Source organism: Arachis stenosperma, chromosome 6, assembly GCF_014773155.1.
Source record: "Arachis stenosperma cultivar V10309 chromosome 6, arast.V10309.gnm1.PFL2, whole genome shotgun sequence".
In the NCBI taxonomy this organism is placed as follows: domain Eukaryota; kingdom Viridiplantae; phylum Streptophyta; class Magnoliopsida; order Fabales; family Fabaceae; genus Arachis; species Arachis stenosperma.
Genome location: NC_080382.1, coordinates 4671007 through 4698066, shown reverse-complemented (window position 1 = coordinate 4698066; position 27060 = coordinate 4671007). Strand labels below are relative to the sequence as shown.

At 31.4% G+C, this 27060-nt stretch overlaps 1 protein-coding gene across 3 annotated transcripts; it reads right to left on the bottom strand.

Moving 5' to 3' along the window:
- Window positions 1-4435: 4435 nt before the first annotated feature.
- Window positions 4436-8628, bottom strand: LOC130933139 (probable serine/threonine-protein kinase At1g54610). 3 transcript variants are annotated; one of them, XM_057862672.1, is made up of 8 exons: window positions 8397-8628; window positions 7815-8233; window positions 6943-7227; window positions 6499-6816; window positions 5903-6130; window positions 5619-5719; window positions 5091-5208; window positions 4436-4897 (listed from the first exon to the last, which is right to left on the bottom strand). In XM_057862672.1, exons 2-8 carry the CDS (start codon window positions 8178-8180, stop codon window positions 4568-4570), a joined length of 1746 nt encoding a protein of 581 aa, XP_057718655.1. In that variant the 5' UTR covers window positions 8181-8233; window positions 8397-8628; the 3' UTR covers window positions 4436-4567. The 3 variants fall into 3 exon arrangements, with proteins under 3 accessions (XP_057718655.1, XP_057718656.1, XP_057718654.1); XM_057862673.1 differs by having other exon boundaries at window positions 8482-8499; XM_057862671.1 differs by lacking the exon at window positions 8397-8628 and having other exon boundaries at window positions 7815-8358.
- Between the last annotated feature and the right edge of the window lie 18432 nt (window positions 8629-27060).

Here is a 27060-nt window from a genome sequence, read left to right as displayed (position 1 = left end):
CACTTTAAAAGATCTTATCCATAATTAATAATCAACTCATCATATGATTAGCGGATTAAAGGATAATTAACCATTTTATATTTTACAAAATTGTCCATTTTAAAACAAATAAAGGGATTTTGCTTTAGACATTCATTTTTACTCCATTCAGTTTTTTCATCTCTATACTTAAATATGTCTATAAAAACATTAATTTATACGGAGATAGAAATGAGTCAAATGACAATAAAATAGAACGGGATGAATATTTTATTACTCATACCCGCTTCAAACATTAACTATTTGTTATATTACTTGCTATATTACAAGTATTTTAATTACAAACCTATATAATTTTCCATATGATATAATTGACAATAATTTGAACTATTATTAATTCATTCAACTATTTATTAATATATTTCTTTTAATTTGATAAATCAAATTAATTATATTAATTATTTATAACAACTAATTAATTTGATTAATTTTTACAGATATTTTTATTTAATTTAATTAAAATAAATATCAAATTATTTAATATTAGTGATGAAGTTGACACAAAATGTTCTTAGATATGTTTTTTATTTATTTTTTTAATTTATTAAACCAAATATATTAATTATTCATATCAATTAATTGATTTGATAAATTCTTAAAGATATCTCCTTATTTAACTTGTCTGATTCACTTCAATTCATTATATGTTATTTAGTTTAGTTTATTGTCCATCCTATGTTTTATGTATCAAGATAGTAAATACAATTTTATTTTAATTTTATTTTTAATATTTAGTTTTAACTTTATTTTTTATGTTTTAATATATTATAGTTATATCACTAAGATAAATAACATTAATTATAATTAATAAATTATATTAATTATTTAAATTGACCAAGCTAAATATTAAATTATTTAATAAATAATAAATAAAGAAGTGAAATAAATGAATTTAATTTAATTTATTTTTTTATTATTTTATATATATATAAAATCAGAATATGCTTTATATCTCTTTTCTCTATCTTTTGTGTTTCATACATAATTTTTGTAATTTTTTATTTTGTTTATCTATTTTGTCATTTTTTTATGATTTTGTTTTATATTATTTTTTTGTATTCTGATTAATATTTTTTAAGAGTGTTATTATTTTATTTAAAATGTTTCTAATTTTTTATAATATTTTTTAGAATTTGATTAATAATTTTTTGTAATGTTTTTTATTTTTAATAAAAATATATTTTAATTTTTGTTTTTTATCTTTTATATTTATTAATTATACTAAATTTTTTTATATTATATTATTAACGATACGTATTGTCTTTCCTTTTTTTTTTACTTTTTTAAATTATTTTTTAATCTTATTTTTAATTATTTATTTTACTTTTACTTCTCGTATATTTATTATATTTCATTTTGTCTTAGTCTTAATCTTATGATTATCTTTTGATTGTGTAAAATTAAATAATTTTTCAAAAAAACTTAAATATATTATTTATTGTATATAATAATTAGAATAAACAAATAAATATAAATTAAATATATAATTTATTTTGAATTTAAATTAAAAATTGAATAAATTATCATAAAAATATCAATCAATTTTGTTAGAAGTTTCTGCATAATTTTATTTAAAATTTAATTACTCTATTGATTCTTATAGTTTTACAAAATTTATAATTAGATCCTTATATTTTTTTCTTTTAGTTGAATCTCTATATTGCTTTTAATTTTGTAATTAAATTCTTATCGGTGTAGAACATATTAGAATTAATAGAATAATTTTTTACAAATTGAAGGTATCAACAATTAAGAATTTAAGTAGATCTTTGATCACACATGTTTTAAAGAATATTTTATTAATTTTAACGTTTTTTATACAAAAATGACTTGATTATAAAGTTAAAAGTATTATAGAGACTCAATTAAAAAATATATATATAAAAATTTAATTACAACTTTTATAAAATTATAAGACCAATAGAATAATTAAACATTTATTTAATAGCAAAAATCTCTTTTCAACCACTAAAATCGTTGATACAAAAAAAGTTATAAGTTCTCATACAATAAAATAAAATATATATAAAATAAATAACACATGAAATTTCAAAGTTATTAATTATATAGACTATGGACAATTTTTTAACAAAATTCCTATGAATCAACATATAATTTTTTAATATTTTTTACATTTTTTATATTTATCCAAATTGATCAATATTTAAATTGTTTATACATTATTTTTTTAAATATTATGATTTCACAAGTTATAATATATATGTGATATTAGATATTGTTATATATATAAAAATTACTTTGTCAATCAAATTATAGAATAGTATGATCATTTATTTTTTTTTTAATGACAATTATTGTCAAATTAAATAGTATAAGAAATTAGAAAAAAAATATTTATCAATCCAACAGATAATAATTTATTTTCTTCTAGAATAAATTATTGAATAAGTAAAGTTATTATGTTTTTTTTTACACAAACTAATATTTAACGATGTTATTTCAGTAATATTACCAAGAAACATTAACCAATTCAACCACTTTTATAATGGCACAAGTTTATAAAATTTGAAATTTGAAAATTATGTAAACGTTGATTATATTGTTTTGACTTCAAGAATAGATATAATACCAACAAATAAAATTGTCCCACATAAATTTTAACAAAGTGAAGACTCACATGCAGTCATCTTCATATGAAGTTGATAATTGAAAATCGTTAGATAATTTAACGTGTTTAACTAAATTTATCATTTAACAGTTTTCAATTATCAACTCATATGAAGACAAGTGCATGTGAATTTTTACTTTTCAATAAAGACAAAACTCCATAAGTATTGTTATCGATGAAAAATTATTCTCCTTTAAAGATAAATACTATTTTTTGCATAATATTTTTCAACTCTGCAAACTTTAAACACAAATACTAGTTTTTTCTATGGTATTTCTTAATTTGGCAAGTCAAAAACTAATCTACCTCGAATTAAAACTCCATTAAAAATTATTGGTTAGTTAATAAATTGGTACACATAATACAGTATTCAAATTCTTGATACTAAACAAATAAATGAAATAATCATTCAACTAACTTAAATTAGTTGAAACAAATACTAGTTATTTTTAATACTTTTAACATTAAAAATTATTACACTTTGGTTTTAATTGTAACTTTGTAAACAGAAATATATACTAATTATATTACAAATTTTAAACAATATTAAAAAAATTAATTTATCAAACTAAATTCATCAAATTCAATAATTTACCCAAGCATTTATTTATGTATGTATAGGGTAGGTATGAAACAGGTGTTGAGCCATGCGACCACTTCTTACACTAACCCCTTACCCAAACAATCAATTTTATGAAGTATTGCTCGAACCGAGATAAACCTATAACGGTTGAAAACATGTCCCATATTGTGCCAGGTCAAGCCGACTCAAATTGGTGTTTAAGCGTAGAGATAGATTACTGGCCCAATGTGGAATGTGAGCTGTCACATTTTCCCATACCCAAGCGTAGAAATTACACAACCCTGCTTTGTGCCATTGGAAACCTTTAACCATTGGATTACATACTGTGTTAAGTTGTCTCTTTTCTTGGAGAATAAGATTTTTTTTTCTTTCTTATTTAATTTTGGTCCCATTTAGAGAATTAAAGGTAAAAGATCACACTTTATTCTCTCAAGTGTTTTTTCTACTGGAGAGGATCCATTTCCAAAAAAAACTAGATGCTGTCCAGTGTATAATCCTTTCTCTCTCTTATTTAATTTTGGTCCCACTTAGAGAATTAAAGATGAAAGATCACACTTTATTTTCTCAAGTATTTTTTCCACCAAAAGAATCCATTTCCCATATTATAACCTAGTTTCTTTAGGAGTTGCTCTCAATTGTAAAATGTTACTCTATATTTAGAGGTAAAAGAATTACTGATCACAAAAGAAGGCAAAGGATAAAAGAAAATAATTGTTTTGGAGATATATTTTCTGAAAAAAAAAAATTTAAATAATAAAATTTATTATTTTTTACCAATATTTTTAGTCCACAATTTTATACATTAGAGTAACAACTAGTCAAAAATAATAAAATATACTGACTTTCTAACCTTCTACTTTTATATTTAAAGTTAGGATTTTGCTAACTTATACCCTAAAGACATAAGTTAAACATACCATAAAAAATATTTTATAAAAATTATTGCAAAAATAATTTTTTTTTCATATTTTCAATGCATTGAATACATCAAAAATATTAAAAATTTTCTATTATTGTATTTTTAAAATATACTCTTAGAACACAAATTAGCTAAATTCTTAAAGTAATATCATGTCTTAAAAAACATTCATTGCTAGATCTCAGATATTAACAAAAGGGACTTCTTTTGAAATGAAATTTACGATGTACATCATGGTAATTCTCTCACCATAAACAAAGGAGGGTAAAAAAGAAAGAGCATTCATCTTAATGAAAACAATTTTTTTTTTAAGAAAAAAAGAAACTAATATAATAATAGCCATTACTCAGCAGAAGTATATATTCTTAATTTGACTCTATATGAATGTTATCAAAATCTAAGCTATGGTTTTCTTTCCTTTAACTTTATCCTTGTGTGAACCTTTATGTGGTTTTGATAAATCCAACGCATCAGTTGCGGTGTGTCTCTTGTTTTTTGGCACTCCAATTTCAGCAGCAGCATTACCTATAGGACCTGACCACGCTTGGAATGGTTCCTTTGAATAAATATACGACGTTGTTGAAGTGAAGGAGACATCAATAGGAACAGTATCTGGATCAATACGATGGGAAGATCCCAATGGAAATCCAAGTTGTCCATCTTGATGTGGCGGTGGGAACTTTTCACTCTTGCTCTTAGCATTTGCATGAGTTATTAGACGCCTTCTCTGTTAGGTATGAAATCATAACAAAATAAAGGGTCAAATATAAACAAGCAGATATAACATAAATGAAAGTTGCCAAATCTAACTCTCCTTCATACTCAGCCCCAACCATTGCATTTTATTAAAGCATTTGGAATGAAGTCTAAAAGCATCACATATGTAATTTGTGATTAATGATAGAAGCAATTTTTTTGACATCAATGTTGGATTGAATCTCAGCATTGGCTTCAGGAGCAGGAATAGCTTTCACGGCACGATCACGCATGCGATGCTTCCTTGGACCATTAGCCTGAGCTTTGCTTGCAGCCCTTATTCTGATATTCACATTGACAAAGTGTCTTAGAGTTTCTCAATCGTAATAAGAAGGCTAAACTTACACTAGCAGGAATAAACAATAACAACAACAACAACAAAGCCTTATCCCACTAGGTGTGGTCGGCTACATGGATCAAATGACATCATTGCATTCTATCATGTCTATACTGAGACTGTTGACACGTATATATGGCAGTGTCCATAGACTGTAGGTAAAGTTATTGGTGAGGGGTTGGGAGTGATATCTGTTAAATAGCTTATCTTAGGTAATATCATGGTCAACGCCACACATTTTGTTCAGAAATTCCTATCTTCCTCCCATTGGCTCTCTCGAATCTTTTTTAAAACCTTTGTTCAAACCCGCACAAAGTTCTAGCATGCAGAAAGTGAAATTTAAAAGCAATGATACCTTCTGGCCTCTTCGTCCTGCCGTCTAGCATCCATTTCCTTGCTTGGAGGATATTTTGGAAGACTTGAAGGATCACAAGCATATGGCTCTGTGGTGAAGAACTGCAAAATGTAGAATAGACTAGTAAAGTAAAATAGGAGATTGGTACTATTTTAATTTTTTAATGGGAAAACTATCCAGACTCAACAAGCATAATATCAAAACTGGATTCAAGATCATTTCACTTTATAATTTCATACACCTATATTGCATTAATTATGTATAGGTACTTTATAGTAACCAACCTCACTTCGCAAAGCATCTGAGGCAGTTTTCCGTTCGGCAGGATCAAATGCCAGAAGACTTTCGATAAGGGGTAGTGCAGAAGGTGGAAAATCTTTAAATGTCTCTCTTAGGCATCTCTTGTATGGCTCTCGAGGCTTAAACAAGGTGGCGTTAGGCAACTTCGACTTCTTCCAATATTCATCAGAAGGTGAACCACATAGTTTGTATATCTTATGCAGTTGCTCCACCTAAGTCATGCATTAGAGAGTGGGACCAAAAAACAAAGAAAGTATAAACTTAATTGATGTACGCATGGAGATATTACTTCATACAAACTACACAACTATCTATACATGGCACATTAGAATTAACGTGTATACCTGGGAGATTTAAAGAACATAGACATGAAGAAACAGGTAAAAGTATTGTAGACAATACATGGTAATTATTGATACATGTTGCAAAATTATTGTTTATATCCACATCATTCCTAGTACCTCTAAGTCCTCGTGAATGCATAATATAAAACAAATTCATAAAATTACAAAAATACTTGTGATCTAGATAACCACGGAACTAAAATATCCTATAAGTAAAGCCAAGAGATGTAAGTTACCTCTGTACGACCCGGCATAATTGGCTTTCCAGCCAATAACTCTCCTAAAATGCATCCGGCACTCCATAGGTCTATACCCACACCATAATCGGTGGCACCAAGAAGCAATTCTGGGGGCCGGTACCAAAGAGTTACTACTCGACTAGTCATGGGATGCTTATGGTTTGGATCGAACAAAGATGCCAGTCCAAAGTCAGCAATCTTAAGTATTCCTTCATTGTCAATGAGAAGATTTGATCCTTTAATATCACGGTGAAGTACACGACGCTTATGACAATGCTCAAGTCCAGATAGCAGTTGATGCATGTAACATTTGACCTACAATTGAAAGAACAATAGTTGGCAATTTGACGACTTCAAGTACTGCTGTTTGAAAATAAAGTGTACTAATTATCAAAGGAAGACTATTGAATCGTAAAATTATTAAGGCAAACCTTGTCTAACCTGAGGTTCCGTGAACCTGATTCGTGGGCTCGCAACAAGTCCAGCTAAATCATGCACCATGTAATCAAACACCAAATACAGACTGCAGGACATCCTTGATGTAACTAAGCCTTGCAACTTTACAACATTTGGATGATCCAATCTCCGCAAAATAAGAATCTCTCTAGCCATGAATTTTACACTCTCAGGTTCCAAATTATCAAATCGAACCTTCTTTAGAGCAACAATTTTGCCTGTCATCATGTCTTTAGCTTTGTACACATTACTATATGTTCCTTGGCCGATCTATTATGAAAGGAATAGGAAAAGAAACTATGAGAATTAAAGAAATATAGTCCCTAATTCCTATATTCAACTGACTCGCATAGTGTGGATTTCATTCCTTTCAATTCTACCAACAAATATAGAGTAATGGACAAAAGGACACATAAAAGAGTGTGGTAGTCAAAAATACATACCAAGATTCGTAGATATCATGGTGCATCCAGAGATTGTTTTGGACTGACAAAAATACACACAAAAGATTCGCAAATATCAAACCCTTACTAAGGGCATGACACTTTTGTCCATCCAAAAACAATTTCTGGGTGCACTTTGATGTTTACGAATCCTTGGTGTGTACTATTGTCCTCTCAAAATTCTTTCATATACTTTTGTCCATTTACTCCACAAATATATCAATAACTAAAATGAGTTTTACTTTGGGAAAAACTATATTTGCGTCCAACATAATCTGCATTGATGAACTTCAAACCCTATCCACACATGGAAAAACGGCATAATCAATCAAATACTTTTTTCCTTTTCATGTTAAACCGCCACAACAATGCACACGAAATCAGTCAAAATTAACTAAAAAAGAAAGCAATAACCTTATCAATCTTCTCAAATGTGTCAGCCTTTCGGGGAATCCAGCCGTTAAGCGCTTCGCCGCACACGGCGGTGAGCCAGGGTGGCCAGCCAGCCGCAACCTGCTCACCTCTTAAATGCTTGGGAGGATTGCTTAGCCGCGGATTCGGTTTCTTCGATCTTCTCCTTTCTCCCCTCGGCTTCTGAACTTCGCTGCCACTCTTCTCTTCCTTGTGGTTACCACCATTGTGATTCCGATTCTGATTCTGAACCTCTACCGCGACTCCATCAACCTTATTATTGCTCTTAGAATCAGCACCGAAACTCTTCTCCTCTTTCACCTCTGCGATTATTCCAGAAGACACCTCCCTGCTAATCACACACCCCATTTCTCTCTGAATCCAAGTTTCATCACGCGAACTCCTCTATCCTTTGTGTCATCCTGCAAGAAATTGAGGAGAAGAGACTGATCTGAATTTGAAATAGAAAAAGAAAGTAAAAAAGTTGACCGAGGAAGTTCAAAAGATAAACGAGAATGAAGGGATTCTCAGTGATCTGGTCCGAAAAGGAAAGTGAAAACGAAAGATTTATTAGGTAGCAATTACCCGAGATTTGATGGTTTCTCCAATTAAAAAATAAATAAATAAGAAAATATTTTTTTTTCTTTTTCTTTTTCTTTTTTTTTTTTACCCTGAAAGGGAAGAGAGAGAAAGGGATAGATGGTTAGCAGAAGCAGAAGAGTAAAGAAGTGTATGAAAGAGTGGACGATGGTCTTGTCTCTGCTTTTTAGTGTTAGTTTTGTGATGTTCTCTTTTGGACAGCCGTCTTTTCCGGCTCTTAACACACAACAAAACAAAAACAATCACAATACCAATTAGAGAAACACACAGATCTCTCTTCCTTCTCCTTCTCCTTCTCCTTCTACTTCTCACAACTCAAATTAGCCCATTTGGAGTAACCTACTAATCTCATCCTATGCTGACTAATTTAGGATTTTAATTAAGTGTATTCTAATTCAGGAAATATAAGGAGTCAATGGAGTATCTGTATAATGTATATAATGGAAGTTTATTAATGTTCGATTCAGTAGGATAGTAGATGTTTATTATTCTGGATAGTATAAATGTATTATGTTTAAAAAATTAGTAGTATTTTATTGTGAATGTTCATTTTTTAACTCATATTAGGTCAAATAAATAGTCTATTGTACACATTGTACAAATAATTCATTGGCTCCTGTGATTTATTCTAATTTAATGGTAATGTAGTAATAACTAATATGTTAAGCAACTAAATACTCAAAAAGTTATTTGTTCTTTAAGAATATTTTTAATTTTCTAAAAGTTTCTAAAATTATTTTTGTTAGACAGAATATCTGTTAATCATTTTAAAGATAGAATAAGTTTTTTTTATAACAATATTTTTTACTTTTAATTATCTTAGAATAAAATTTATTTGTTCAATATAAATATTAAATTATTAAAAATAACAAAAACTAATATATTTTTCTGAAACATTTTTTTAAATTTTAAAAATAAAAGTTATTAATGAATAAAATATTGATCTAAACTTTAAATAAATTGTTTTTAGATATGATTAAATTATTTTTTATTCTTTATAGTTTAAATAAATTTATATTTTACTTCTTACATTTTAAAATTTTATAATTAGATTTTTATATTAATTTTAAATTTATAATTATATTTTTATTATTTTAAAAAATTTTAATTTAACAAAATATGCTAAAATATATTCATTAATAATATAAAATAAAAAAATTGTTTTTATAATATTAATTATTAAAATAAATCTAATTATAAATTTAAAATTAATATATAAATTCAATTAAAACTTTTAACATATTAAAATTTAATTATAAATTTAAAAAATATAAAAATTAATAGAATAATTTAACCTTGAGATATTTACCCGATAAATTTAGGTTATCCGAAGAAAAAAGTACTAGTAGTATTTTATGATTGTTTGGTGTTTCGTAATTCATAATCTAAGTAGTACAATTTTTGAATACTTTATTGTTATTGCGTTAGGAGAAGGACAGTGCCCTTTTCCATCTCTGTCGCAGCTTACCCGCTGAAATCTATGAATTTGTCTCCTCTCTAATCAATGTAATAAACTTCTCTTGTACGTACTATATTGGAAGATAAATTATTTTAAACAGTTATGTTACGCATATAATTTTTTTTAATTAAATTCAATTAAATTATAAATTCACAAAAATTAATTTTAAATTAAAAAAACATATAAACATGCATTCTCGCAATTATTTAATAGCACAAACATTAATATGAAAAACATTTTTTTTTTCTATTAAAATTAAAACGATCACATTCAAAATCTCTCAAAATCTTTGCGAAAATTCAAGAAAATTTCAAAGTTACGTTTGAAATCTTCACTAAAAAACGCAAAAACAGAAGACAAAAAATTAGTAAAGGACCTATTCACTAATCGTCCAGTTTTTTCATTTTTTGCATTTTCGATTGCGAAACACTAGATAGTTACATTTCTGTTTATTTAGTAAATTCATTATTTTGTGTTCTTGCATTAAAGTACATACCTGTTCTCATTATACTGTTCATTTGATAATAACATTGTTAGGTAAGTGTAAAAATGTTATGTAGTGTTTCTTGTATAGTTTAACTTATATATGCATGTTTTTGAGGAATTTGAATATGTTTTTGTGCATGTTTGAGTGTTTGCATGTTTTGAATTGAATTCGTGTGCAATAATGAATAACAACTTTCGATGCATTTTGTCTGAACTGAGGTGCACTTGGTGTTGTGTCCACTTTTTGTTGTAACTAGGCAACATAATGTTGTTGTAGTGCTTTTGATGTTATTTTGTGCATGTTCGAGTGATCTGCATGTGTTTTTGTCTATTTTTGAGAGACTTTATTCATTCATTTGTTGTAATTTGCCCATAGAAATTTATTGTAGCGCTTCTATTGTCATTTTGTGCATGTTTGATTAAGTTGCATGTATTTTTGAACTAATATTGGGTGATGCAATAAAGAAATAATAGTGGTGTATTTGGTTTGTGTAACATCTTTATTATCAGAATGTCACGCTTTCGGCTGAACTATTCTGATAGAGCGGATATTATGACGACTTCTATACATATATAATAATAAAACAGGAGTCTTTAACTCGAAACCGTATCGCTGTTTTCTATAAAAAAAAAAGGAAATACTTTTTCTTTCGTTTTACAAACATTCATATTTACAATACCAATCATAACACTTTCCAATTATATATATATATATATATATATATATATATATATATATATATACACACACACACACACAAAAATCCTTTAATACATGTAACTTACAAATATTAATCATCATTACAATCACGATTCCTATTTCTCTTTACACAAGTATAACAATAATAGTGAGGAAAAAATAGTAGCTAAGCTAATACAACAATATCGCATAACCAAAAGCGCAAAAAACTCTTTATAGGCTTCTTCGTCTGTTTCCTTAAAAGATAAAGCTGTAGGGGGTGAGAACCTAACCACATAATCTCACCAAAAAATTTTAGAATTGTCATAAGAGAATATATACAAAGACAGTTGTTTTCATCTGTAGTGATCATCGCTCGTCTTATGAACCACTTCGAAAATCAATAATCAGTTATTCAAAAATCCAAATTCATAGTTCAATCATAAAAATCTTAAAAGTTACTTAAATTGTATGAATAACTAACATGTTCTTAGGGGTGGCAAACGGGCCTAAATCCGCCGGGCCAGCCTATGTAACCGCCAGAAAAGGCGGGCTAGACTGGAAAATCGGGACCGCCAAATAGCAAAAGCCTGCCTAACCCGCACCGCTTAAAACGCGGACTTTGGCGGGCTTTGGCGGGGCGGGGCGGACTTCTCCGTCGGGCTAAGATTTTTTTTAGTGAGTGGGTATTTTTGCAATTTTTTTGCCGAAACCTAATTTCCCCCAACCTAACTTACAAGAGTATGAAGATAAAAATTGAGTGTTTTGAATTATGTTTATGTTATTTTGGAGACAATATTTATAATTATGTTTTGGATTATGTTTATTTTGCTTTGGAGAGAATATTTATACTTATATTTTGAATGAAAATTTGGTTTATAATTATATTTATTAAATATTTATAATTACAAAGACTTTAATGTTTGTGAATATAAAAATATAATTTTTTATGCCATTAGAAATTATAAATTTATTAATATGGTTGTGAAATTATATATATTACTTAGTAGTTAATAGTAAAATAAAAAAAAAAAAGAGGAGCTTTGGTGGGCTCAGCCCGCCAGCCCGCCAGCCCGCCAGCCCGCAGTTAGGCGAGGCGGGCTAGGATTCTAGGACCGCCTCACTAGGCGGGGCGGGGCGAGGCGGGCTTTTTCGCTTGCCACCCCTACATGTTCCAAGTATAGGTTCATTAAGTCTATGCTGAACCAATTTGATTTTTCATACTTTATTAAACTTCAAACATAAATCAATCACGGTCTCCGACCCATCACATAAACAATCACGGCCTCTGACCAAAGCAAAATCAATCTACACTTAAACCACCACAAGTCAATGTACATATCAAACTTACCAAGGCATATAACTTATCAATCACGGCCTCCGTCCCAAACAATCACAGTCTCCGTCCCAAACATAATCAATCACGGCCTCCGACCCAACATATAATTAAATCAATACTCAAACCACCATAATCCGAACCAACCAGTCACAAACACAAGTAATAAAGTTCAAACATAGTCAATAGCAATTACAGCAAGTATGACAATTAGCAGTTAAAACAGAAATATTCACATAGACAAATCCAATACAATATGCACACCCAAACAATGCCATATAGATGCATATGATGCATGCATGTCCTACTGGCCATGAGCTCACGTGTCGATTAAACTTTCAGAATCCGACACACCCGATAGCTAACCCGGATATCGTCTATCTGTTATACTTTTGCACTCTTGGGATAAAGTGTTCGCCGCACTCTTGGGATATAGTGTCCGCCGCACTCTTGTAATATAGTGCCCAATATTTTTTCTGGGACATAGTGCTCTCATACTATTAGGATATAGTGAGCCGCCATACTCTTGGGATATAGTGCCCGCCACACTTTCCAGTATATAGTGTTCGCTACACTCTTGGGATATAGTGCCCGCCACACTTTACAAACAGAGAGAGTACGACGCAATAAAAGGGAAACATATCATACACAACTAAGATCACAAGCAAAATCACAACTCAATATAATCATTTTTCAATCAACCTAATCATAATCACAACCACCATCCATAAGGAATATAGTACCCGACACACTCTTAGGATATATATAGTGCTCGACACACTCTTGGGATATAGTGTGCATCACACTTTTCAATCATTATCATTATCATCATCATCATCAAACTCATCATTAACATACTCAAAATCAAGCATAATCAAGATCATAAGCAAAATTGCAACTTATTATAAACACCACTCAATCAGACCTCACTATATCATAATCACCATCTATCAGAGATATAATGCCCAACACACTTTTAGAATATCGTGTCCGGCACACTTTTTGAGATATAGTGTCCGCCGCACTTTTCAATCATAACCACAATCCAACATATCATAATCAAACTCAAACCGTGAGCGGGATATAACCGCTGTCCTCACCGCAGGTGGGACAAAACCACCTTCCCCGCAACATAATAACGCACTGAACAAGCGGAATAACACCATCAAGGCAATCAATTTATCAAACTTAAATTCATTAATCCCAATCTTTTATCAATTCTCATTAACTTAAATTCTTCAATTCTCCATCCCACTCAAACATATCAGTTTAATCTACTCAATACACTTTCACTCGTTCTAGAGCCTAAGAACTAGTTAGCGGATCTTAAACAGGGGTTACAGAAGTGAAAAAACAGATTGGATAGGCAAAAAAACTAAAATCAATATTTTCTGAAAAATAGGATAGTCGTGCGTATGCCTGAGCTCCGTTTGGTGCGTACGCACAGAAACACACACGAAAAATATTCAATTCTGTAATGCAAGTCGTGCGTGCGCAGGACTTGACTTTTGTGCGTACGCATGGTATACGCACGAAACTCTTTCAATTCTGTAACACCCCTCATGCATACGCATGACCTCAGTTTTTTCCGACTTCTGTAGAATTCAGTTTTTAACCATAAACTTCAAACGTGCATAACTTTTTTGTTAAAAATCATTTTTCATCCGTTCTTTGAACGTCATGACCTAAACAAACCCAATTTTTATTTAAGATAAGTTTCGTAAATTTAAGGGTCTGAGAACTAAGTTATGACCTGTTAAAGTTGGTCAAGAATTCTTTTTTACTAAAATCTACAAAATACCACTTTTCACAAAATCTCCTTTCAATTCAATTTAACACACCCCAAAATCATTTCAAAGCATTCTCAACATTCATTTATCAATTCCTACCCATCCAATCCCTAACCAACCCTAATCCAATTTTCAATAAAGTCTTTAACACATGGCACTTATGCATTCACAATTCACAAACAACACAATAATTCAGGGTATGTTTGGGGTTCACGTTGAGGAAGAGAGAAGCCCATTTGAGCGTCTTGAACATTCCACTTTTATGTTTGGCAATCTTTTGGAACTCTCAACCCAGAAGTGCTTACACCTCTAAACGTACGTTTACCTTAAGCAAAAAATTCTAGCTTCTGCGTTCACGTTGGGGAAGTTTAGTTACCATTGATAAATCAGATGAGAATTTTTTTTTACCAACCTTACCCTTCATTTTCTTCTATAAAAAAAATGCAAGTAACCATATAACTTTTTTAGTAGTTCTTTGTGTATGTTCTTTGTTCTAACTTTTCTTTTCATACAAATTTATTTCAATCACGGCCCAGATAAAAAATTTATTATTTTTTGTTTATATAAATTCTTTTTTCTATCTTTTATTGTACTATATTTATGTTGTGTATAATTTTTTTTTTTATTTGATTTTATTCATATGAATTTTATTTACCTCTTATTGTAATTTTTTTTTATATAATATATGTTGTTGATCGTAATTATTATATACTATGTTTGCATGATTTTTGTTTCGTTTTTATTGTACTTCTGACTGTACTTTATTTTCGTTTTTATTATATACTAATTATAAGTAACAAAAGAGTCATAAATAATAAAAATTTATAGTTCAAAATGATACTAAATTAAAGAGTACCAACGGTATTAAAAAAATTATAGAACATTTTCTTTTTCTTTGACATTATAAAATATATAATACTATCTTTCATATTTTTATTTTTTATTGTATTTATTTTATTTATATAATAAATATTTTTTATATTATTTTTTTAGTGTTCTGCTTTTTCATATATATTATTATTTTTATTGTTTTCTAGTTCATATAAAATTTTCTTATTATATGAATTTTTTATGATATTCTTATTATTTTTTATGTATTTTATTAGTATTTTGTCATGTCTCTTAATAAGATCTATTCAATTATCTAAAGTAAAATAATAGAATAATATAAAAAATTATTTAAATTAATGTCTCTTTTAGCAATTTTTTATCTAAAAGTGATTTTGAGTAGTATAATCCAAACAACATTTATTTTACTATAATCCATTTTGATATAAAGATTGTCAAATATAAATCACGTTAAAACAAACTTACTTTTCATCAAAATCAAATTTACAAAATCAATTTTATATAAACTACAGTTTGCCCTGTAATCCAAACACACATTCAATCATCCAACTCATTCCCATTATTTCAGCAACAATTCACACATGGCAATTGCCACCAACTTACCATAACTTACCAAATAGGAAATACCCCACCCTATTATGACTTTAGGCCCAAACTCTCATATCAATAATCATAATAGGCAATTAAACTACACCATTATAATTATGCACACATATTCATATATACATCCATATTATAATTCAAGCTACCATCTAACCAATTAATCACCACAACCATCAAACATAACATTTACACTAATCCATCATCCAAGCACATCAACAATCATACATACCAATTCATGAGATTCACATAATCACCAAAAATATAATTTTCATATCGATATCGATTTATAATAATCCTTAGTTATAAAATAGTTTTAAGAAAAATTCCTATCTTGTTGACGGTAGTTTTTTCAACACTTAGATTCTCTTTTCGATCACACCCAAGCCTCCATTCACGGAATCAAACCTCCACCAAGTGCTCCGAATCAAGTTAAGCCACAAAACGCAACACAAACTCAACCCAAGTAAGCCATCATTCCATATTAAATCTAATTACACCAACATTCACATTCCAAGCTAGGGTTTCATACATAATTAGAAAAAATCAAAGAAAAAGAGTTCTCTTACCTTGTACCACGTGTTCTTGGATCAAAACCTCACTAGAACTCAAGGTTAAGCTTTTCCTAAACATCAAAATCCAAAAATCTTAACACCACGCACCCAAAACGCAAAATCATAGGAGAAATAAAAAATGGGACAAGGATTTCAAAGTTTTTTACCACAATATTTAGATAGAATTAAAGAGAAAGTCGAGACAAATGCATAGCCACAAATAGATTGTCGATTGGAGTTACAGATTGAAAGTTATGGGAATTTGAATATGGTGATGAATAGTGACAATAATTTGTTCTCTCTCTCTCTCTCTCTCTGAAGAATGAGCTGAATTGTTGAATTGAAATAAGCCTTGGACTTGGCCCAACATGGATCCATTTGTGATTTCTTGGGTCAAAATCTTTAGAATAAGTATTCGAATCTTTACTTTAAATATTTTTTCTTGTCATTCATAAAACAAAGTGTAAATCTCAAATAAATAATATTTTATCTTTTTAAAAATCAAGAGTCTTACATCCTACTCTACTTACAAAATTTTTATCCTCTAAAATTATCATAATATACAAATTATTACATAGCTTATTATCTTTTATCAAAGCATGAAGAAAAACATAATAGGGTACAATTTAAAAAAGATTTACAGACGTAGCTAGATGTGCCAAACAGAGTGTTAAATCGCATTTCAAGAAATCTAAGTCAAAGAACTTCGACAGAATCAATTGAAAAGATAGTGTCTTAGATTGAAACAAGTTCAAGTTGAATAAGAGAATTTTGTCCATTTTTGAGGGATTTTGTTCATGGTATTATGATAACTAGCCAATAGAATTTTGTTTTAGTGCTTCTGGTGTCATTTTGTGTATGTTTAATTGAGTTGCATGTCTTTTTGAACTGACATTATGTGATGTAATCAAAGAATCATAGCGGTGTATTTGGTTTGTCTTTCGGTATATTTTAGATGAATATACTGTATTCCACCTGATATTTAGCTTTCTTTGGTTTTTAGAGCTTGATGATCTCTCAAATGAAGGTGTTTGTCGGAGCAAAACTTTAGATAGACAATGATGAGGGAGTCGAAGCACTATATGTTAACATCAGTGGACAACATACAAGATATCAATCTTTTTATCTAAAAAATTTTACTGTGTTTTCTATTACTGTCCTATTTTAATGTGTTATTTCATTTTTGTCTTTAGCCAAGATTGTGTAATATATGTGATGAAATGGCTAGAAATAATTAAACTGAAAAATATCAAAAAGGAAAAATATGCATGGAGGAATAAAAAACAGGTAGCTATCCTTAAAAATAGATAACTCTCTATTACTAAATTAATAGTGTTTAATAAATAAATTTTTTTAAACTATAGAAACAAGTTAATTATTTCAGAGTTACATATGCTTCACTCATTCCCTTTAATGAAATAAATCAATTGAGAGATAAAGCCATTCAAGAATTTGAAGCCATCAGACTCTCCAAGCCATCTGCTGCATTATTAAGTCTTTACTGTAAATTTTTATTAGGAAATATTGATAGTAGATAATTTGAATGTTATAAATTGTTAAGAATATCTATACTAATTGTTTATTGAATTGTTTGTGCAATGTATAGTTAAAACAAATACATACTTTGTATCTTTGTAAATATTCTATCCAAACTTTTTATAAATATTTTTGCAAAATTAAACTTCTATAAACTTATCTGTACTGTATTAAAATTCTATTAATATGAATGAATTTATGTTCACAAAGATGCAGAAAAAGAAGAATAATTTCTATAATACACTGAATTGCTACACCGAATACACTGAAAGCTATTCAAATAAACATTGAAAATGCTTACAATTTTTTCTGTAAATTTTTATGAGGAGATATAGAAATTGTGTAGGTTAAATTTCTATACTGCTTAATTATTGAATTGTCTGTGTACTGTATATTTAAAACAAATAAATTTCTTGAAAAAATTGAAGAAACTAATTTCAAAACAAATAGTAACATGGTAAAATGAAACAAAATAAGAAAGTATAAAAAGTAAACCTCATTTTCATAAAAAAATATCACACAGAAACTAAAAATACACCGAAAGCATTTCTAAAATAAACCAATTTATAATTTTAAATGCACCGAAACGGGAAACAAAACTGAATCATCAAAATAATAACTCAGATTCAGAACTTCTACATTACATTTAAATTCAAACCATCAACTATGAATAACAATTTTTTCAAATGAAAACAAAATTATTAAATTATAAAATTATAAACTACTAACGAACTACATTAACTAGATTTAAACCACACCTCAATTACTTAATTAAATTTAAAACAATAATTCAATTCGCTTGGTTTAATTGATAATAAGATAATTCATTTTTTGTTTTAAATAAAAAAATCGAACAAATTACGTACAATAAAAAAGCGAGGCCCAATTTTTCCAAATTTTTTTATAGAAATTAAAAAATTAAGTTAAATAATAAAAATTTTTATTATTAAAATTTTCATTATTTTATTAATATCTTTTTTTAATTTTTTATTTTAAATTATTAAATATTTTGAAATAAAACTAAACAAATATCTATTTTAGAATAGAAAGAAAGAAACGGAAATATTCTAGAAACTAAAAATAAAAAAAATTTGAAATTCTTTTTGAAATATTTTACTTTAAGATTTTTTATTTTTGATTATCTAATAAATTTTTTAATAAAGATATATTTTCTTTTCATTCATTTGAAAACAGGCATAAATTTCTTATCTAAAATTTTCTTTCTGTTTAGAATTTTATTGCTTAATTTTTTTCTTTCATTTTGAGAGTTTCAGTAATTATTAAATTTATCTTAAAAGATTTTTTCTCTTGTTAAATAGTTTATTCTTTTTTCATTATTTTTAGAGAAGTCATATTTTTATTATTTATTATCTTAAAATAATAAATTGAGTTTGGATAGTATTTTTGATGCGGCTATTGAAATAGTCTTTTTGGCTGTATTTTCTTTGACTCCTTTTTTTTTATTATAATACATTTTTTTTAAAAAATTGTTTTATCCTTCAGATATATTCGAATTGTATCAAATAAGAATTTAAATTTTTTAGGCGTTATATGTGCATGTTCCAGAAAAAATACAAGTCGTTTAAAATTTAAGATTAGTACTTATTTTTAGAAAATTTATAGTACGTTGATAAGATCCACTAGTATATAAAATAATGAAAAAGTGCTTTTGTGGTTGTGGAGTAAGAAGTCTTCGTATTTTAATACATGTATTTAATTTAAATGCTCGCTTTACAATTTTATTGGTTAATGGTTAATGATGCACGTAAGTATGATTATATTTGGCTATACAGTTCTCAATAAACTAGACTCAGGCTTTGAGTTGTTTCATGCCACAAATAAACTCGAACACTTAAGAAATCTATAGGATAGACGGATTCGCACCTCTTACAATTGATACAGTCCTCCGTCTTAGGGCAAAAATAGATTTTAACTTATATATGTTAATAACTTGAGTTTCAGATAATTAAAAAAAAATATGCTCAAATAATAAAGTCAAAAACAGATAAAATACCTAAATATTGAATCTTGAATTAAGAAATAGATTCTAAAAGCTAAAAAAGACAGAGACAATATGTTTCTTTTGAATCATTTATTGTTTTTGAAAATGAAATATATATTCAAAGCTGATTTTCTGTTTGATTTCAAAAAAATTGATCCAAATCTTTAAATCAGATAAAAAATATTGATTTTGAATAAAAAGAAGCAGAAAATAAAAAGAATACAGAGAAAGAAGAAAATACAAAGAATATGAAGAAGGAAGAGAATGTAAAGAATACAGAAAATACAAAAAAAATTGAAAAAAAAAACGAAATTCGGATAAAAAAAATAATTATATATATTCATGCATTAAGTTAAAAATTTATTTGAGATAGTAGTGCATAAAGGTGAATTAAGTTAAAGCTATTCGGTTGGATTTAGTTAATTAAATCACTTTAACGTAGAGATTAATTATATTTTAAAAATCATCTCACATACCATATTATTAAAATAAAAAGTTTTATTAGGCATTTGGCCAAAATAATAAAAATCCACAAAATCATATAAAATTTACGTACAAAAATATTAATTTTTTGCGCATCAATAACAAGGACCGTATGAGCAGGAGGTGAACTGTTTATTATAATTTATATGACGAATAATTGACCATTTGTACCCATGATAGTTCAGAACGCTGACAAATGTACCCATCTTAGAAGGAAACTAACTTTGTAACCATGAGAGATGGGCTCCGTGTGACAAAAATAGCCTGGCTTGGGTTGGCACCTGCTTCGGGTTTGTATAGTCCTACATGGCAATCCGAACCTCGCAAAGCCCAATCCACGTGGAATATAACATTAAACAATTTAACGTTGACGAGAAATTCGCGGGACGTTGACTATGCCCTAGCAGAGAACGTCCTTCTGTTTCCTAGCCGGAGAAGACGCCGGGAACACTCCGAAACCATCACCCTGAAGCAACGGCTTTCAACGTTGTAATTCGCAAGTTGGGAAAGGCATTTGGAGCAGTACAGAGCCATCAAAACGAGAACGTGGTAGAGGAACTTGCAAGGAATAGGCAGCGGAGCTCGAACCCTGGGATTTCGTCGCCGACGGTGTAGAGGTCACCCCCTTTGCTCGGCAGAGAGCAGAGGTATGTCATTGCCAGTGTTAATTTATTTTAAATATCACTGAGACTAGTTGGACAGATTACATTACCATATGAAATCGTGGGTGAGAGTTGGTAAATTAGTTGATTAATTGATTTAGGGTTTGTGTTAGGTGCTGAAGTAGTTGATTTATGGTTTGTATTATGGTTAGTAAAATCCACTGTTATCTTAGAATGTGTTGCTTTATTTCAGTTTCAGGAATGGCCACCATCCATATAACACTGTGTATTAATCATAGAGGAAGGTTTGAGAGAGGGCCGTGTGGGAAGCTTACTTATGTTGGTGGTGAAGTCACGGAGATAGAGAGGGTTAATGTTGATACGTTGAATGGTTTTTTCGTATCTGATTTGGTGAAGGATATAGGATATACATCTGTTTCTAAATTGTTGTGGCTGGAACCTGGGAAAGGGCTTGATGATGGGTTGAGGGAGATCAAGGTTGACATGGACATAGTTAGGATGTATGAGGCAGCTGTGAAGAACAGTAACAGAGTTAATGTTTATACAGAGCATCCGGTGGATGAGCCCGTGTTAGTAGAGGAGAACAACATGACTCCATCAAAGAGGAGGGTAAAGAGGTGTGCTAAAAGGGTTCCAACTCCGAAAAAGAGTCCCAAAAGAAGGTTGATAGTAGTGGAAGATGAGGATGATGCTGATATTGTAAGTAATCTGGAAGTTGGAATGGATGACCGAAAAAGGAGTGAGGCACAGAGCAGGGAAGGGGCCTATGAAGCACATACACAGGCTGGTTTGGATGCCCAAAAAGAGGACAATATCACTATGGAAGAGGAGACAGCAGACCCACAACAGGTTTCTCAGCCTCCCCCAACACCTGGCATACCAGATAAACCACCATCAAGTCAGTCCCAACCTTCCCAGCCACCTATTGAACAAGATCAGCAACCAACACACCCTGCTTGTTCAGACTCAGTCCCTGCTTCTGAACCCAATGTCTCTGCACCTCTTGAACCAGAACAAATAACCCAATACACCCCTCATCCATATGGGAATCCACTCTCACAATCAACCCCTCAGACAGTCCCACCCTCTGACACCAATAGGACTCCTCATAATGATCAGAGCAAGACTTCAGAGGAGGTTCAGGGAAGGCCAAAGGTGAATAAAAGGAGATCAACTAGGAGGCCCCCCGCTACAGGCCAGTCTTTCATTCCAAACCCCGATCCAGACAAGCCTCCAACCTTCTACGTCCCCGTTGATGAGGATGATTTCTCTGATGAAAATCCTGGTCATCATTGCTATGAATCAGAGGAATTGCATAGCATAGCAAGTGACGACGATACCGAACAGACTCCAGTTTTTCCTCAGAGCAATCCTGATGCTCCAGTTAACCAGGTTCGGTTAGAGGTTGGGATGGAGTTTGAAACTCTAAGCCACTTCAGGAAGGCTGTCAGAAAGTTTAATATCAATATTGGAAGGAGCATATTCTTTGCTCGATGCGATTCTACAAGATCGAAGGCTATATGCTATGATGAGGAGTGTCCTTGGCAAATATACTGTGCCAAGAGAATATTTCCAGCAAGTTTTCAGGTAAAGACATTCGTAAATGAACATACATGTAGTAGGGACAATCGATGCAAGTCAGCAGATGGAAAGTGGGTCATAGATGAGTTGGAGGAGAGGATTCGAGTGCAGCCAAACTTGACAGTTAGAGAGGCTGACCAGTATTTCAGATCCGAGTATGATGTTCTAATCAATGAAAGGAAAATTTATAGATCTATGAAGAAAGCAAAAGAGCGGATTGAAGGTTCTGAGATTGCACAATATGCACGACTTCGTGATTATGGTAACCAGATTCTGAAGACTAATGCAGGCTCGACAGTAAGGATCCAAACGAATCCCATGCCTGATTCAAATCCAGTTTTTCTGAGGATCTATGTTTGCTTTGAAGCGTGCAAGAAGGGGTTTGTCGGAGGATGTCGACCTTTTATAGGTTTGGATGGGACCTTCATTAGAGGATACTATGGGGGGCAGCTGCTGACTGCAATAGGACAGGATGCAAATAATCATATCTATCCTATTGCCTACGCAGTTGTTGAGTCTGAGAACAAAGAAAGTTGGAAGTGGTTTCTGGAGATACTCCAGGAGGATGTGGGAGATTTTCAAGCTAATGGGTTTAACTTCATGTCAGATATGCAAAAGGTACTTGTGCAAATTTACTTATAAGAATGTATGGCTGATTCAAGTGTTTAGTGACTTTGATGTTTTCTCTTAATATATGTTTATAGCAAATTTACTTTGATTATTTGTTTTACCTCTGGTTTAGGTATGTATTAGAAGTTATTTGTAATCTCATTGCTTACTCATTAATAGCTTACTGATGAAAACTTTAGCGGAATGAGACTAATATTGATGTGTTTGGATTGTTGGATTAGCTAAATAGTCACTGAGACATATGATTTATTATTGGAATATGGTTTACTTTTACTTATGTATGGTTTGTACTGAGACTGTTTATGGGAATTTGGCATCTGGTTTATTGAAATATGGTTTATTGTGTACCTAAATATTGAAATATGGTTTATTGTGTACCTAAATACTGAAATCTGTTTCTGGTTTCTTTGAAATCTGAGCACTGTTTACTTAAATGAATTACTGTAGGGACTAATCCCAGCCATACAAGAGATTTATCCAAATGCCAACCATAGATTCTGTGCAATGCATATATGGCAAAACTTTCGCAAGAAATGGAGTGACTTGCAGCTGAAAATGTGCATGTGGTCTTGTGCCAAGGCAACCACAACACACGACTTCAATGCTGCCATGGAGAGACTGAAAAGCATCAATGTTGGAGCTTGGGAGTACCTGCACAAGATTAGTCCTAAACAATGGAGCAGAGCTCATTTCAGTGAATACCCTAAGTTGGACAACTACACCAACAACAACTGTGAGGTGTTTAATGCCAAGGTTAAGAAGATGAGGGGTAAGCCGATAATTACAATGTTGGAGGAAGTCAGGTGCTACGTAATGAGGATAATGGCTAGGAACAAAAAAGCTTTGGTTGGGTACAACGGGAGACTAGCACCAACCCAACAAAGCAGATTAGAGAGGGAAAAGCGAGAGAGCAACAAATGGATGCCTCTGCCTACTGGAGATGACGCAGGTAATGTGTATGAGGTGCATTGTTTGCCAACGAAGGTAAGTGTGGATCTTGGCAAAGGTACATGCAGCTGTCGACTATGGCAAATCACAGGTTTACCATGTAGACATGCATGTGCTGCACTGGCTTACCAGAACAGAAGGCCAGAAGAATATGCCCACAACTGGCTCACCATGGGTGCATACAACGCAGCCTATCAGATTACTATGCGTCCAGTTCCAAGCCAGGAGTACTGGGAGCACGATGTTGATACCCTCCCCATTCTGCCACCACGGTATAGAAAGCCAATTGGTCGACCTACACTCAAGAGAGACAAGAGAAATGATGGCCCTAAGGAGAAGAGTGACCCTCATAGGACAACTAGGAGGATTGGGACAATTATCTGCAAGTATTGCCTCCAGGTATGGTAAACCAATTAGAGTTGCCATTCTGCCCTGTTCAATAGTTAACGATAAATGTGATTACTATTTCAAATTATGACTAATACGTTTATCATTAGGCTGGTCACAATAAGAGAAGTTGTAAAAAGCGGAAGGAAGCTGCAGGTGTAGGGAGTTCTGCCCCACAAGCACCAGCGAATGATGAGGATGAGGATTTACTGGCTGAAATGTACTATGAGGAGACCTTGGAAGCTGCACAGGCTGAACAGGAGGCCACTGAAGAAGGAAACGAATCTGCAAGAACCAACCCTCAACAAGTAAGTGCATTGTTTTAATCATTTAACTAAATTGCCTAGCAAACCTTGTGTGATGATAACTGACTTGTTCAATTATTTGCAGCAGCCTCACCCAATGCCTCCACCACCAACTGCACAGTCACAGCCACAGCCAACCAATGCAACAACCAGAAAACAGGTTAAAAGGAGAAGTGTTAAACGCCCGCCTCCGACCGGACAAAGACAGCAGCCAAGTACACCACCTGCCAACCAGCCAGCAACAACTCCCTCCACACACAACTCTCAAACTACACCACACCCACTACAAGGTGCTAGTGCAGGAACAAGCAGCCGGTTCATGCAGTTCATGCCCACACCTGGAGTTGTGCCTCCAACAGCTACAGGTCCAGGTACATCTGATAGAGGGAGAGGTCAAGGTAGAGGCCAAGCCAGGATACGGGGATCAAGCGGAGGAAGAAATGGTTTATCAAGCGGGAGTAGCAACTCCACCCCAATATCATAGACTAATACTGCAAAATTTGGAATCTGGCTTTTTTGTTGTTTTTAGGTTACACTTATGAGATACATAACTCATGTGCTTTCTGATGCATATTGTTCCTATTGCTTAGTTCTGACTTAGTAAGGCTTTTTTTGAGGGTGTAAATTCAGTGGCCACTACTTGGCTTTTTTGTCTAACATGAGAATGTTTTGAACCTCCAGCATCCATATATATATAACGAACAATTTACTTGTTAAGGCAGTTATATCCTAGCCATCTTTTGCCTCTTTCTGATATCACTATTGTTATTGTTATTGTTACAACATTTTTGTCATCCAATTTGTTCCTTACTCATATATTGAAAAGCAAAATTATCAGGTTGCTAATTTTCAGCTTACTGTTTGATCCTTAATGTTATCAGAATCAATTTAGATTGCATCAACAAGTTCAAACATTGTGTATCTACATCAATGTATCAGATGAAAAGCAAACCAGTATAGATTAGGAACAATTCATATTATGCCAATATCATTCAAAAATTTTAACTGAATACACAACAAGAACCTCTCTTTTTACAAGTCCTATGGTTTCATGACCAAATACAACTCACAAAACAGACAAAATGCTACCCCTAGTGCAACAGTCATAATCATCACTCTAATTCCCCTAATTTCACCCCTAATTTCAGCCCTAAATTTGTCTATCTTCTTAGCCATAACTGAGGATGCTTGCAGATTTTCTCCCCCTGAATTCAGAGTCAATCCATCATCAGGTGTTGCATAACAATGCTCGAACTTCCTCTTGGCTAAACATCTTGCCACGCCCTCCCATCCTTGTTCGACTTCATCCACCCAAACAAAGTATCTGCAATCTCTTGTCTAAGAGAAAAAAAAAACCCCAAATTTGTCAACTAAAACTCACAAATCGTTGTCTAACCTCAACAACAACAGCAGCTGTCCCTTACCGCCCATAGAGGACACCTGATGAACCATCTGTTAGGGTTCGTAATCGTTCCAGACTCCATCAACACAACATCTCTCCCACAGAAACATTTGCCATCGAGCTTCTTCTCCTTCATCTTCTTCGAACTTGAAGAACTGCTGCGAGTTCCAAAACTTCCATCTGAGTTAAATCTGCGTGATGCCATCGCTGGGGTTCTGAGATCACTCTGGGTTATGGTTCGAATTGCAACAAATTTTTAGATTTGGGGTTATGGTTCAAGTTGGGGAAGAGAGCTTGCTAGGGTTTTTATTTCAACCATTGCCTACGTATACAACGTTCACCTCCATGTGGATTGGGCTTTGCGAGGTTCGGATTGCCATGTAGGACTATACAAACCCGAAGCAGGTGCCAACCCAAGCCAGGCTATTTTTGTCACACGGAGCCCATCTCTCATGGTTACAAAGTTAGTTTCCTTCTAAGATGGGTACATTTGTCAGCGTTCTGAACTATCATGGGTACAAATGGTCAATTATTCTTTATATGACAGAAGCAAACCCATTATCCATGTGCAAATAATTATGCAATAAATACATTTAAAAGAATTAAAACTTTTCATTTTCATTTATCTTTAATCTTTTTACCCTTTTTATTTTTATTTTGAAGACATAAACAAAAAACATGTGTAAGTGTAACCAAACTCATAATATTACCATATATCTCTACTACTAATAAACGGATTGAAATAGAACAATCACTTTTGATCGCATCAAATTTTGCGCAATATATCCTTCTACTAACATTAAGAAATAACTTCTTTATTGTATATATTTTTTCTTGAAGATTTTTTCATTGTGACTTTTTTTATAATATTCCATAAATGAAAGATGAGGATTAACCTATCAATCCACTAGTTATAAAAGTGTAGTTCACTTATTTCTGAACTTTTAGTAAGTATACCGCTAAGCGCCCAATGCCCACAGTTTTTTGTTTTTTGGTTAA

Bases quoted from the DNA above. Each gene is read 5' to 3' on its own strand.
- LOC130933139 (XM_057862672.1), bottom strand. From the start codon at position 8,180: ATGGGGTGTGTGATTAGCAGGGAGGTGTCTTCTGGAATAATCGCAGAG. The intron at 7,228-7,814 runs GTTATTGCTTTC...CTTTCATAATAG, and splicing joins CATTTGAGAAGATTGATAAG to ATCGGCCAAGGAACATATAG. The intron at 5,209-5,618 runs GTATCATTGCTT...TGTGAATATCAG, and splicing joins CAGGACGAAGAGGCCAGAAG to AATAAGGGCTGCAAGCAAAG.